Source organism: Aphelocoma coerulescens, chromosome 3 (assembly GCF_041296385.1).
Source record: "Aphelocoma coerulescens isolate FSJ_1873_10779 chromosome 3, UR_Acoe_1.0, whole genome shotgun sequence".
NCBI lineage: Eukaryota > Metazoa > Chordata > Aves > Passeriformes > Corvidae > Aphelocoma > Aphelocoma coerulescens.
The window spans coordinates 16,164,940-16,179,869 of record NC_091016.1 but is presented as its reverse complement, the minus strand read 5'-3'; the positions used below and the strand labels follow the sequence as shown (position 1 = coordinate 16,179,869).

Here is a 14,930-nt window from a genome sequence, read left to right as displayed (position 1 = left end):
GTGCTGGCACCCTGGGGAGAGAAACCAGAAAGCCGCGGTCAGCCGGACAGGGCTCCTGTCCCCCCTGTCCCAGCACGGCCTGTGCCCGGGCCAGGCTGCTGGCGGTGCCAATTCTCCGTTTCTAGAGGAGAGCAGCATGGCAGGCCACGTTCCACCTCCTCCACTTAAACACGGCAGAGCAGTCTCCTCAGCAGCTGCAAGAGCGGGATGCTCGTGTGCCCGCTGCCGTCTGCCGGAAGCCCTTCTGCCACCCGTTGCTGTGAAGCCAGGTACCCACCTCTGGAGACCTGCTGCCAGGAGAGGAGCCGATCCCGCACGAGGTCCTCGTCCGTCTTGAAGGCGATGGCCCCGCAGACCGCGGCCCCCCGGGGTAGCGCCGGCACCGGACGCACTCCACACACAGGGGGCCAGCGCTTCCCCATGCGGTCCGGGCACCCGGTGCAATCTTCCTGGAAAAAGCAAAGAACGATTGCATGAAAGTCAATTCAAAACAAGACCTGGAAGCAAGAAAAAACGTCAAAGGTTATCACCGTATCACGGGCCTGGGGAGGGTCTGAGCACTCCATGCAAGCATTAAGGCTCTCCCACGGCTGGGGAAAAACCCCACCTTTCCCACGCGTAAGCCCACCCCTTCCTCAAGGGCCCGCAAAGCAGACCAGCAGGGGCACGCCTTCGGAACCCGCCCCCCTCTGCTGCTCCCCGTCCCTACGGACGGATGCTTTTGCCAGGCTGGCTCCCCCCGCCCCAGCCCGGGCCAGGCTGGGTGGCAGAAGCTGTCAGCAAGGCCGGGCGCTGGCTCCCCCTGCACAGCATCCGTGCCCTGTCCCGCCAAAAAGCAACTTGGCGGCCGGCGGAAAAATTAATATTCCCCGGCGCCGCCAAGCGGGGAAGCTCCGGTGCCTGGTCCGGCCGAGCCCTGCCACGCCTGGAACCACGAGCATCCCCCCACCCCTCCGCCGGCTGTGGACTCATCTTGATTCCGTCGGGGCGCAGAGCGTGTCCTCCAGGAAGGGGCCGCAACCAAAGCCAACCGGCTTTGCCCCGCCAGCGGCCAGCTCGAGGACGGTGTTGTCCGGCTCCAGGTCGTGCTCCAGAAGAACACCCCGGCGGTGCCTCGGCTTGCGGGGACATCACGATGCCATTGAGCTGCAGGGGGATGTTTCCCCTTTTCCAGTCCGTGGCAACTTCACCGCACTGCCACGACTTCTCCAATAGGATGGGGAGCACTGAGCCGCTTCCTCCACAAGGCGCCGAGGACCAGCGGAAGCATCTCCTCGGCTGCGCTCTCTCCTCCATGCCACGGCCGCAGGGAAACGCTCTGCCGTTTTCTTCGAGCGCCCCGAGACGCGTGCAGCTGGTGCTTGCTGGGCTCCTGGATCCTACTGTGCAGAGGGATGGATCTCTGCTGTCTCCTGGGCCAGGTGACGGTCCTGCAGCCAAGAATGCTCAAACAGGTCTTCCAAGGACGGCCTGTGCGCGGGGTCCATGGATAAACACCACCGGATGAGGTGCTGGCACTCTGGGGAGAGAAACGGGAAAACGCTGCTCAGCGGGACAAGGCTCCTGCCCCTGCTCTCCCAGATTCCACGGTGCCCAGGCCACACTAGGAGCGCTCGGAAGCTGCACCCCAACCTTCCCGTCGATCCTCCCTTTCGGACGAGAGCAGCCCAGAGGCACACGTGCCACCTCCTCCAGCTAACCCCAGCAGATCAGCCTCCTCCCTAGCTGCAAGAGCAGGACGCCTGTGTGCCACCTGCCCTCTGCCAACCACGTCCTTCCCCCCCCCGTGCCGTGAAGGCGCATCCCCACCTTGAGACACCCGGGGCGGGAAGAAGAGCTGGCCCCGGATGATGTCCTCATCCGTGTTGAAAGGAAGGTGCCCACAGACCAGCTCATAGAGCAGGATGCCCAGGGACCAGATGGTGGCTGGCTGGCCATGGTAGCAGCCAAAGAGGATCCACTCCGGCGGGCTGTACTCCGGCGTGCCTACGGGACACGGGCGCAGCTCATCAGGCCCTGATGAGTGCTGCTCCCTCCCAGCCAGCTCCCGTTCCACAACAGGCAGCCCTCGCCCCGCCGGAAAGCAACTTGGCTGCAGCCGGCTGCAGAAGGATTTCCCCTCGCTCCCTCCCTCTTCTCCCTCTGCCAGCAAAGGGGGGAATCTCTGCTGCCCGGCTGGGCCCCGCCTTTGGGCTCACCTGACATTCGGGTGTAGAAGGTGTCCTGGAGGACCGTGCCGCACCCGAAGTCGATGAGCTTTGCCTCGCCGGTGGCCAGGTCGACGAGGACGTTCTCGGCCTTGATGTCGCGGTGCAGGACGCCGCGGCTGGTGCAGTGCCGCACGGCCTCCAGCACCTGGCGGAACAGCCCCCGCGCCACGGGCTCCGTCAGGAAGCCCCGCTCCTCCAGGAAGTACCAGAGGTCCTGACAGCACTCCGGACGCTCCATGACCAGCGCGAAGCCGTCGGGCAGCTCGAACCAGTCCAGGAGCCGCACCACGCCGCGGAAGCCAGGGCGCGACACCATCCAGAGCAGCGCCAGCTCCAGGGGCACAAGGGCGCCGTTGTGCTGCGGGGGGGACCGCGATGCCGTCAGCGGGGCCGATGCTGCGCCGAGCCTTCGGCACCCCGGCCCGGCCCCAGCGCCGCTCGCCATTGCCCGGCCCGGGACGCTCCGCGGCCCCCGCTCACTGCACGCTCGCTCCCCTCGCAGCGTCCCGGCTCCCACCCTCCCGGGCCTCGCCCTAGCCCCGCCCGCCACGCCCCGCCGGCTTTCACTCACCAGCCGCGCCCACTCCGGGATGCGATCGCGGGACACTCGCTTGATGGCCACCTGCAAGTCAAGGCGAGCGGCGGGCTGAGCTCGTCGCCCGTCGCCCGTCGCCCGCCGCCCGCCGCCCCCCTCCGACCCGGCCCCACTCTTACCGGGGCGCCGTCGGCGAGCCGGGTCCCGGAGTAAACGCTGCCGCAGCCGCCGCTCCCCAGCAGCGGGCCCTGCCGGTAGAGCTGCTCCAGGGGAGGCTTCTCCGCCCGTGCGGGCGGCACCGCGCTCTCGGCATTCTGCCCGGGGCCCCCGGGCGCTGCTGCTTCCCGAGCCGCCCCGGGGCCGGCGGCCGAGCTGACGAGCGGCGGAGTTCGGAGCGGGGAAGCTGCCGGCGATGCTGCGGACGACGCTGCCGGGGACGGGGCGGGAGCCGGGCGGCAGCGGGGCGGCTCCGGGCGGAAGCGCCGGAGGGGCCTCGTTCGGGGCCGGGGCCGGGCCAGGGCCCGCGCCAGGCGGAGCCAAAAGAGCGTGCTGCTCCGCCAGCACCAGAGCGAGCGGCACTTCCAGCGGCGCCGCTGCCAGGACGGAGAGAGCCCGGCGGAGGCGGCACCGCGGCGGGCCGGGCAGGGGCGGGCAGGGGGCGGCCCCGCCGAGGGGCGGCAGCGGGGTGGCTCCGGGCGGAGCCGCGGGAGGGGCCTCGGCCGGGGCCGGGCCAGGGCCCGCGCCAGGCGGAGCCAAAAGAGCGTGCTGCTCCGCCAGCACCAGAGCCGCTGCCAGGACGGAGAGAGCCCGGCGGAGGCGGCACCGCGGCGGGCACGGGGCGGCCCCGCAGAGGGGCGGCCCGCGGGACGCGGCATGAGCCGCGCTGGGAGAGGCGGAGACAGGGACGGGACGGGAGTGAGTGGAGTGTGAGAGGGAGAAGGGGACGGAGAGCGAGCGGAAATCCGAGTGGAAAACCGATCGAGAGAGGCGCTGCTGCCGCTGCTGCTGCCGCTGCTGCTGCCGCTGCTGCTGCCGCTGCTGCTGCCGCTGAGCCGCCGGAGCGCGCGGCCGTTCCGTTCGTCCGTTCCCTGCACGAGCCCACCGGAGGAGCCGGCGCGCGCCCCGCGGAAGGGAAGAAGCAAACAAAGAAATAAATGCCCGTGAAAGAAATAACCTAATAAATCAATACAGAAATAAAGAAAAGTGTGGGCTTGTAGCTTTCTTCTTCCTTAGGTGAGATGAAGCATTTCACCGGGAAGAGTTCCCTGTCCTGATGGTTGTGCGAGAGTGGACAGGAGTGGAGCCTTTAATTTTCAGGTAGAAAAGATAAATCGTGTCAGTAATGTCATCTCTTTTCATCCTCTGTTGAGACAGTTGCAGGCTGCCAAAAGACAGAGTCTGCAATGTGGAACTTGGTCCCAAGCTTCTTTTTCTGCCAGAGGATGAGGAGGGGAAGTATCCCAGAATCACGGAGTCACGGCATGGTTTGGCTTGGACGGGACCTGAAAGATCACGTCGTTGCAAGCCCCCCTGCTGTGGCTAGGGACCCCTGGCACTGGACCAAGGGCTTGTCTAGAGCTCCATCCAGCCTGGCCTTGAACACTGCCAGGGAGGGGGTAGCCACACCTTCTCCGGGCAACCTGTGCCACGAGAGTCATTTTTCTGAATACCTCATCTAAACCTACTCTCTTTCCGTTTGGATCCATTCTCCCTTGTCCTGTCCTTGCCTGCCCTTGTCCAAAGTCCCTCTCCAGCTTTCTTGTAGGTTGCCGTCAGGTTCTGGAAGGCCACGGTTCTGTCGAGCCTAAGCCTAAGTGTCTTTTGCCGGCTGAAGAAGCCCAGCTGTCTCAGCCTTTCCTTGCAGGAGAGGTGCTCCAGCGCTCGCTAAATCTCGGTGTCCCCCGTCCGCACGTGCTCCAGCCCGTCCGTGTCCTTGCCGTCCGTGCTGGGGAGCCCGGCAGAGCCGGATGCAGCGCTGCAGGTGCAGTGTCACCGGCGTGGAGGAGACACGGCCCTGCCAGCGGCTCCGGGAGCCAGCAGTTGGCGACTGGCCGCCCGCTTGCCAGAGAGCCGGGGCCTTTGTGCCTCCCCTGCTCCCCGCGCCTTTCCCCGCCGCTCCCTCGCTCCCTCGCTCGGGGGAAATCCACCCTCTGCCGCCCCGCCCCGCTGCCCCGGGGGCTCCCCGGCGCCATCTTGAGGGCCCCAGGCCTCGGCCTCACCAGGCTCACCCGAAGGCCGTGGGGACACAAACACACGCACAGAAAGTGCCCTAGGGTTCCAAGGTCAAGCTTTTGCCTACGGCATCAGTTTGCTTTCAGACTGTGGACGAGATTATAAAATCACCAGGAGGAAAGAGCATGAAAAAGTTCTGCTTGGGCAGTACCTCAAGGCTTTGAGGGAGAGGGTTTGTGGTGCTTCCTCGCTCACAGGGAGCCGCAGGGAGTAAAACTAGAAATAGACTAGTAATAAACTAGTAAAAATAGTCATAACCCCGTATTAATTGGAAGGAAAACCTGAGGAATTGGCAGCTAGCCCCTCAGAAACATGAGGAGCAAAAGCCAGTCTTCTACCTGAGAGCTGCCTGGGCAGGGGCAATTCTTCCGATTGCATCAGCGTGGCCATGGCTAGAAAGGGCAGCGAGGAGAGGAATTCAGCATCTCCTGGCAGCCCCTGAAATCCCAGCTTTCACTTGCGTGCACCGGGGATTCTGCTTCAGACTCTGAACTTGCGCAGCCGCTCCTTGGGCGCTGTTTGCCCCCAGGCACAGCGGTGGGTGCTGCAGCAGCTGTCCCGCACACAGGGCTCTGGAGCCTCCCCGAGGCCGCCAAGGACTGGAGGAGGCCACGTGCCCGGGATCTGGTGCAGCACCGTGGGGCTGTGGGGGATGCTTTGGTCTCTTTGGGGCGGGGGGTGGGGAGCGCCCACTCCGGGATGCGATCGCGGGACACTCGCTTGATGGCCACCTGCAAGTGGGGAGAGAAACCGGAAACAACGCCCATATTTAATGTGACTCCTCCTGGGAAATCATAGAATCACAGAATGATTTATATTGGAAAGATCCTGAGAGATTTTCTACTTCCAAAGCCCTGGCTGTGGGCAGGGACATCTTCCACTAGACGAGGTTGCTCAGGGCTCAATCCAACCTGGCCTTGAATGCTTCCAGGCTTGGGGCATCCACAGCTTCTCTGGGTAACTTGTTCCCTGTACCTCAGCAGCCTCCCAGTAAAGAATTTCTTCCTAGAAACTTGCAAAAGAGAGTAGAACTATTTCTGTAAATACAACAGCAACAAAAGGAGGGCTGAGGAGAATCTCTGCCTTTTACTGGATGTGGGGGGAAACATAGAACAAAGCATGAAGAAAAGCCTGAAGTACTTAATGCACTCTTCCTTCCCTGGGTGAAGACTGTCAGGATGGGCAGGCCCAGGGAGTGGTGGAATTAAATGGAATTAAATGCAGTTGGTGGCTGGTCACAAGTGGTGTTCCCCAGGGCTCAGCACTGGGGCCAGTCGTGTTTCATATCTTTATCAATGATCTGGAGGAGAGGATCAAGGGCATCTCAGCCAGTTTGCAGATGACGCCAAGCTGGGTGGGAGCGTTGATCTGCTGGAGGGTAGGAAGTCTCTACAGAGAGATCTGGCCAGGCTGGATCATGGGCTGAGGTCAGTTGTATGAGGTTCAACAAGGTGAAGTGTCCCGTCCTGCACTTGGGCCACAACAACCCCACGGAAGGCTACAGGCCGGGGGCAGAGTGGCTGGAAAGCTGCCCAGCAGAAAAGGAGCTGAGGGTGCTGCTTGGCAGTGGCTGAACGTGAGCCAGCGTGTGCCCAGGTGGCCAAGAAGGCCAATGGCATCCCGTCCTGGGATATGCTTTAGTGGTGGCCTTGGCAGTGTTAGCGGCCTCAGGTTATTGGGGGGACTCTGTGATCTTAAAGGTCTTTCCCAATGGAAACAGTTCTGTGATTCTAAACCTCCATTCCTTGTTTTGAAGGATGCAGTCCCAAACAGACCCACATTTGTGTTCTTAAGGAATTTAGCATCTACCTTTCCGTGCAAGTAAGAGGAATCAGGCTTTAAATGCTCTCGAAACACTTTTATTCCTTGATCTTAAGCTGTGTGTTTGAATTGAGGAGATTTTGTACAGAAAGGTTGGACCAGAAGATAAATGCAGGCAATTTAGCTTCAATGGCACTTGTTTCATCTGCTTTTCTGCTTCCTTTCCCCATGGGGGGCAGATTTGGGGGTATTTGTCTTGTGCTTTTGAGTTCTGGCCCAGACTTGCTCATGGATGTGCTGTAAAACCTTAGCTACCCCTTTCTACTGACAAAATCTTGCAGGCTGGTGGGAATTGCTAGAGACAAGGCTTATAAAGCAGTCCCCAGTATGATTAGCCCAGTGTCCCTGCTTAAATCCAGGCCTGCTTGTATTAAAAAGGAGCAAACTCTTCTAACCACCCCGCCTTTTATTTGTAGCTCTTGGGGCAAGTCCTGTGTGCCATTCCAACTCTTTGTTATCAAATGTGTGAAGTGATGTTGCTGCTGTAGCAGCAGCCTGAGTTCCGTGGGAACAACTCCAAAGCACTGTCCTGGGTGCCACTGCAGTGGGCAAGGTCAGAGACTTGCCTCTGCTGCCATGGGCATCCTGCCATGGGGAGAGCAGCTGCTGGGGCTTCCCCCATTCTGCTGACAGCAGTCTGCCTCCAACATGTGGACTGTATGGCCATGATTTTGACAGAATGTGCAAAATGCATCATTTGAACATTTTTTATGTTGCTCTAACATGACCTGACTCGAGCAGTTTGGTAGGCAGGACGCCCTGTGGGCAGGGCCATGGAAGGGATGGGTGGCTGTCACTTGCACTGGCAGTGTTATTTTTCCATGCAGGCTCCTGATGCTGCGGGGCAACGCACCAGCAGCTGTATGGGGCCCAGCGACCAGCAGCACACCGAGGAGACCCTCATCTGCACAGAGCCCATCGCCCCTTTGCTCCCCCCATGGCGGCACAAGACAATTCCGCCCCAGGTGAAGGGCTGCAGCAGACTGGAGACTCCTTCAGCCAGGACTCGTTGCAATCTCCTTCCTGCAGCTGTGCCCGGAGGATGTTGGCCTGCAGCGGCGGTGCCGATGGCCAGGAATGCTGCTCGGCTCAGGGAGGCAGAGTGGGTACAAAAGCTGCACTCAAAGCGCTGATCGCGAGACCCCAGAGCCACTGGCAAGTGCAGCAGCTCTTCTTCATTCCATGCAAGTGAGAGCCCAGCCTTAGAGCCTGTCCCGGGGGACAGGGAAACGCTCTGTGTATAGTTTTGAATGTTCAGGGACAGCCAAGATGAGAATTGTTTTGAGGCAGGTGATGTTAATGTTGGGTTTGGGTGTGTCTGCAGGAAAGAAAGCAGGAATGAACCCCTGCCACAAGGAAGGAGAACATTTGCATGGCCAATTTACACCCTACAGATACACGGATCATATTGGCCCGCTGAATACTGGGAGCATCTATTGCAGGGGGCAAAGCTTCCTTTAATAGATGGGAAAGATGAGATTTGAACAAATAATTTTGCTGATGCAGAAAAAGGGATGAGACCCACTGATCCCTTGCCTCAGGGTTAGTTCTGCCAAATCCTGGGCACGGCCCCTTTGGAATGACTCCGTAATTGCTGATATGCAGCTGGAATGCTGAATGCATCTGGGGAGAAGAATTGCTGAGTATGTAAGGTGGCATTTTTGCTGCATTAATTCTGGACTAGGTGTGTAGGTACAAAAATACTGTTAGCGAGGATTTTCTTGCTATTTTCTAAGTCCGTGAGAGACTTTTCTCTCTCACAGAAGAGGTAGCAGGGAATGTAAACACCCAAGACACCTGCAACCTTGAAAAGTCTTGTTTATGGTATAGTAGAAAAATATTTTGACAATGGATGTTTTAGGCTTTTAGCCAATCACCCCCAAGGGGTGGTTGGTCCTTTGTCCAATTAGACTATGAAGAAAAAAGTCTATAAAAGAGTTTGTAAAATAATTAAATAAATCAATCTTGCTGCACAATTCCTGCCTGCTGGACTTCTCTCCTCCGCCTCCCTATGGCTGTGGGACACAGTGATATACCGTAGGAACCAGGCCTGCGGTAATAGGAGTGAGCTATCTCATTAAAGCTTATCTTTCTCTCTTTTACTATTGACTGTAATGTTCTACAGGGGGAAAAAAGTCCTGATTTCAGAAAGTTATTCTTTTTTTTTACCGCTTGGCTGCCACATGATTTTATCATTGGTGGAGGACTGTAGAGAATGATTAGTTCTCTGAGTTTTAGGAGCTCTGTTGGAGAGCATTTCAGAATGACCTGCCCAGTGGTTTTTCCATTAGGAAGATTTTCAATTGTTAGGATTAGCCAAGATCAGAAATATTTTGAGGCAGGTCATGTTTATGTTGGGTTTGGGTGTCTCTGCAGGAAGGAAAGCAGGGAATAAACCCCTAGAAAAATGAAGTAGAGCAAAAGTGGATTGTTTGGATAGGCCAGTTTGTTCCCTACAGATATGGGCTGCTTGAATACTGGGGATATCTAATGGAGAGTGCAAAGCTTCTTCAACTTCTAACATGGGGTACCATTGTTCATGTGCCAGCCCTTCGTTTGTTGTGAACAGAAAAAATCAAATCCAAAAAGTGCAAAACCCAGTCCAGATCTGAGTGGGAGTTACAAAAATAAATGCCTTGAGAAGTAGCTTTGGAAAGTGCCTTTCCTCCTAGACAGTGTCAAACCCACAGGCCTAGCCTGCTGGGGCTTAGGGCTGGCTGCCCTTGGGAAGGGAAGGGGATGGTGTTGGGATGGGGGTTTTGCGGCCATGGAAACGAGAGAACCACGGGCGAGCGTGTCACAAAGGGGCAGCCCCGCGCTGAGGTTGTGAAGGTCGCGGGTGTCACAGGCACAGCGGCAGGAGACGCGTCCGGCTCTGCCTCTCTGCGCCGACTGCTGGCGATTGGAGTCCCCCGACCTTGTTCTAAGGCTGGGTACCAAGCTCCCGTCGCTGTCTACGCCGAGAGCGTTCCCAAATTCAAACCCAGATACTTCTGCGAGGCAGAAGCACGGGTTCGACCATGGACTTCACTGGAAAAGGAAAGACCGCTGAAGAAAAAGGTGAGGATAGAATGGAGATGAAAGGCCTTGGCCAAATGGAAAAAAATCCCAGCAGATTTCAGGGAAAACTGGTCGATGGTGGTCAGTGCTGGCTCTGTGTCAGAGTAGGTGGCTGACAGGTACAGATGATCCTGCAAGGATGCCCAAGGCATCACAACATTCTGTCCTTGGTTTACTCTGCTTTCTCCTTTTTCTCAGTAGCCAAATGACTCATACTGCCAGTCAGGACAGGGACTGTGGCCACAGCAGACCACAAAGTGGACATGGTCATAAGATGCAAGGCCTGTTTCTATCTTTGCCATCAATGTCAGGTCTCACTAAAAATAAATTTCCCCTTCTTCGTCTGCTGGCTGATCAGCTCGAACCCTGAGGATGTTATAACGGTGCTGTTAAAACACCAGCAAGGCCTGCCTGCTTGCTGAGAGGTCTTGCTGGTTTGCAGGAACAGCAGTCAGGACTGTGTGGGTCTGTACTTGGTATGCACAGAAGCCCAGTCGCAAGAAGGAATGGGTTTTTTCCCCTCTTATCGTTGCAGCCTTCCACCTTGCCCTTCAGGCTTGCCAGGTCCATACTGTTAAGAACAATCACAGTGATGCTAGTTTCATGAAAGATAAAAACAAAGCAAACTTCTCAGTAATTAAAAAATCCTTGGATGCCTCACCCATTCAATGAGTAGATATCAAAGGCTGGAGTTCAGCTAACTCACTTCTTCCCTTGTACCTGATCTACAGCTTCTTCTGGAGACAAAACCTCAAGGAAGAAGTGGATGGAGACCATGCCTAAGGAGGGCCCTGTGTGGCCTCCCCACCCTGGTGCCCTCCCGCCCCTGCCTGGCTGCAAGGATGCTGTGCAGACCCCCAGGCTTGGCAGTGCAGGTCTCCGCTCGCAGCCTGCTCAGGGGGCCTTGGCCCAGGAGCCCCGGCAGGGGCAGCTGAGCAGCGCTGCCCCCGGGGTCACTGCCAGGGAGGACACGGTGAAGGCTGAGCATGGCTCAGCCTCACAAAGAGGTAAGGCGGGAGCTGGGCCGCTCTCTGGCGGGAGGAAGGCTCTTGTGCCAGCCTAGAGAGCCTGGGCACATTGCCAGGGAACAGTTCTGCCCTGCATGTGCCCCCTGCAATGAGCTGTGCAGCTCCCAGTGCCCCGTGTAGCTGTAGGGCTGCTCAGCTGTGGGGCCGGGAGAGGAGCAGGAGGGTGCGTGTGCAGCTGAGCCATTCCTGGAAAGCACAGGGCTCTGGGCTCCCTGCTGTCCCAGGGCAGCCCAGAGGCCAGGCTGTTCCTGTGCTGGCTCTCTGGAAGTGGGTCAGGGTGTCTCCCTGGTCTGCCTCAAGTGGCTGCTGGCAGGAGCGTGTTTCCCTGTGCAGCTCTTTAGAAGTTTCCAGGTGGTCTGTCCCATTAAATACGTAGCTTCAGATGCTTTAGGTTTGCATTGCGGCCTCTGTTATATTTTGTGTCTCCGCTTTGCAGGCGTGACTGGCTACAGTCTTATCAAGAAGTTTTCCTTGGACATTTCCTATGTTCCCTTACCGACAAAGCCCTTGCCTCCTATCCAGAAGAGCTCTCTTTCCTCGAGCTCAGGAAGAAGGTGCTGCCTGTCCGAAGAATGTTTGAAGATTTGGATTTATACGTTAGGCTTTGTAGTTACAGATGTACATATGTTCTGACATGTAGATGTAGGTTTGAATAAATGTGTTGTGATTTTATCTTTTACATTTTGAAAATAGATTTTCAACAGTATATCTTTTATTTTGATTTTTTCGGTTTTAAATAAAATAATTTAAAAAAAACCAACAAGCCGAGAATGTGTGACCTGCTGGCCTAGAGGTTGTCAGAGTGCAGCTGACTCAACAAGCCACTGTCTCACGGTATTCTTTCCTCACAGGGCCTCTCCTCTTCCTCTTTTGCCATGTTTTCTTCATGTCATTTGTGCTGCTGTTTGTTAGTTAGCATTCCAATGGGGCCACCTATTACCATGTTTGGGGGACAATGGACCCAGAAGATCCTGTGTAGTCTACAGTTTTCTGCCTCAATGTATTCTGTGCTCACAAAAGGCCTGAGCAAAGCAACAAAGAGAATGTGCCCAAATCCCAAAGCTTTGCTCCTTTGCAATCTCAGACAGATCTGGCTCAGAGGTGTCTTCAATCACAATTCCATAGGTAAGAAGAGGACGTGTATTTCACTGGCAAAAGAGGCACTGCTTTGGAAAAGGCATCTGTATGTATATTTACCCAGGACAGCAGTCCAACAGCGTTGTTTGCGACTTGTTTGCAGAAGGATGAGCGAACTGTGAGGTTATTGAACAGGTGACAAGGGTTCCTCAAATCTGTACTGCAGCCTGGGTGCCATTCAGCCCAGAGTTATGGGATAATGGCGTAGTACGTCCCACACACATTCTGCCTCCAAGAAAAGCTTGGCTTGGCTTAATCGAGTGAAATAAATAGAAGAGCAATGAAATGCACATTTAAACTCGGCACTTTAGAGTGATTCTCCTGCTTTCCAATGTCAGCCCTGTACCTCATACTCCCAAGGCTTGTTATGAACGAGTGTTTGAGATTGCTTAAAAATTCACTGTCAAGGTTATCAGTAAAACCAGATTGAATATGTCCTAGGTTACAGTGTAAGATGCAACCAACAGTATGTATTCTATTGTCACCTTCACAAGCTGTTAAAAGAGATGGGGCTGTGTTTGTTATCTCCTACCATGACTCATCCTTGCTAAATCCCTCTGGAGGCTATCTCTGTTTAATGGGCAAGCAATGACCCACTGCATGACTCATAGAATTACATCAGCCCCTTGGGAGATGCTCCACCCAGGGGGAGGAGCCAAGCATTCCCACCTGGATATAATCAGGTAGGATTGAAGCACAAGCAGCTCTTCCCTCCTGGGTTCCCAGAGGATAAGAGTTACTACTGGACCTTCAGCCGAAGACCAGACCCTTCAACAGGATCACTGCTTCAATAGGACCACTTCATCTGGGCTGCTACCACCACCCTGATTAACAGGGTGTCAGGTTGTATCCTGACTCTGTCAGTGTTCTTGTACTATTGCAATTATTTTCATTTTCCTATTAAATTACAGTTCTGTCTTGTGATTTCTCACTGGTTTGTTTTCAAACTAGTGCAGAATATTAAGTAACAGCTCAACAAAATTTGTTGGCAACATTCACACTATTACTTACTAGTCCTTTAAGGCACAACAAGGGAAAAAAGCAACAAACAAAATGCAGTCAATCAAACCAGACATGAACTGAGAACTCTGTGTGTGTGTGTGTGTTTAGACGGGTTTTGACAAAGGGAGAGAAAGGACAAGGATGAAAAGGAATGTGGCCTAAAAGCTTAACAGCACTCAAGCTTAACAGTAGTTAAACTGGAGCCGTGAGGAGTGGGGGGATTGGCCCAGGATCCATTGTTGATCGATGATCCTGTGAGTACAGGAAACTTGAGCTCGCTGGCTCTGAGAGGCCCCACTGGAGGTTGCCAGTGGCAGCTGCTGTGGTCCAGGAGAGCTTCGAGGGCTTCCTTTTGGGCCGCTGTTGATGGGCCACAAGACAGTGGGCTTCAGTCATAAAATGCTTCCTCATGGCCGCACTTTGGGTCAGCAGCCTGTCTTTGGAAGTGCGAGAAGAAGGATGTTATGGCATTCAGGCAAGAAAAGTAGTTTCCAAGACTGTTCATAGAAAACCCCAGGATCTGGTTAGACAGCACAAGTTCCTGGGAGCACTCAGTGTTTTGGGCAAGCTCAAGAGGAGCTTAGTCCAGGGGCTGTTCATCAAGGCTGAGGCCTAACAAGCATTTCTGAGATCACAGTGTGGCCTGACAAGGCCAGGGAAGATTCACCACCCCAGTGTGAAGCATGAAGTTTTGATGTAAAAAGCCATGGCCCAGTGGAACCCCGGGGCAGTTTCCTCAGGCCTGCGGGAGAATCCTACTGCAGATCCTTGTGCCACTGATTCCATCTCTCCCCACTTTTCTCAGTTCTTGGTGGCAAGGTCACTTAGGTTAGACACACAGCTCACAAGAAGTGCTCCTGTGTTTCTCTATACAATGAATTAAAGTGAGATGACACATCCCAAATCTGCATTTTCTTTCTGGCAATCTGACTGATTGGAGGAATTTCTGGAGCAGGAAGCTTGCTTCCTCAAATATTTACTGTGCATGGTAGTGAGCACAGAGAAAAGATTTAATGTTAAAAGCTTTGCCCAGGCAATGCTCCTTTGACAAGTTCTCTCCTTAGCTCTCCTTGGGAAGATCTGAAAGGTTCAATGACCCCAGCAAAAGCTCCTGCAATGGCTGCCTGCCAGCAGAGCAGGGCTGTCAGCTGTGAACCAAGTGTTGCCACAGGCAGCAGCTTAGCCAGGGCAGCAAATCAGGAGCTAGGAAGGAGCTGATCTGAAGGCCAAACCTCCTTAGCTCCTTCCAAGAGCACTGCAACAATTCCTCATTCCAAGGAGGTGCAGTGCTGGACACCAGAGCTCTGTGTGAGGACTGGACACAAGTTTGCTCCCACGGAGTGCCGTGATGGTTTCTGCAGGAGCTGTGGGCTCCTGTGCCTGCCGGACACCATGAGGAGAGAAGGAGCCGAGTACACTGACACACCTTTGCCTTGAGCATAGCCCGGCCTTGACCAAACACACTGAAAGGTTTCCCCCTTGGCCCATGTTTCAAAACGCCAGGCCAGCTGTGTGAGGGACAAAATGATGTTTTCGTTCAGGCATTGCAGGTAGCCATGAGAAGGAGTGCTCCATTCACACAGGCAAAGATGGAACGAGCAGGAGGCCAGGCCTGCTGAGTGTGGGCGGGAGGAAAAGGGGAGTGAACCCACGCTTGTTACCGGCAGAGAAAGGGGAGGGGAAAGGAGCTGTTGCTTGGAGCCTGGTGGGCAGTGGGAAAGAATGTAAGTTCCTGAGCAGCCAGCACGTGGGAAAGGGGACAGGCAGCCCCACGGGCCGGGCAAAGGCATAAAGGTTTGTGCATTTGAGGGGGAGCTGTGCCTCATCAGGGAGATGCACGCAACTCAGCTGACTTGTTTATACTCATAAAGAGTTTTGCTTAGATGACTTTCTCCTCTTTCAGCC

The 14,930-nt window shown here is 55.6% G+C and overlaps 1 protein-coding gene across 1 annotated transcript in view; it reads left to right on the top strand.

Moving 5' to 3' along the window:
- The window catches only part of LOC138107020 (TOG array regulator of axonemal microtubules protein 2-like), a 44,604-nt gene that overhangs the window by 9,043 nt on the left and 20,631 nt on the right, over positions 1 to 14,930 (top strand). Inside the window, exons 3-7 of the mRNA XM_069008351.1 lie at positions 1,798 to 1,972; positions 2,278 to 2,937; positions 3,004 to 3,660; positions 9,727 to 9,858; positions 10,700 to 10,865. Coding sequence (XP_068864452.1) covers positions 1,798 to 1,972; positions 2,278 to 2,937; positions 3,004 to 3,660; positions 9,727 to 9,858; positions 10,700 to 10,865 — 1,790 coding nt within the window. The remainder of the gene's footprint in view (positions 1 to 1,797; positions 1,973 to 2,277; positions 2,938 to 3,003; positions 3,661 to 9,726; positions 9,859 to 10,699; positions 10,866 to 14,930) is intronic.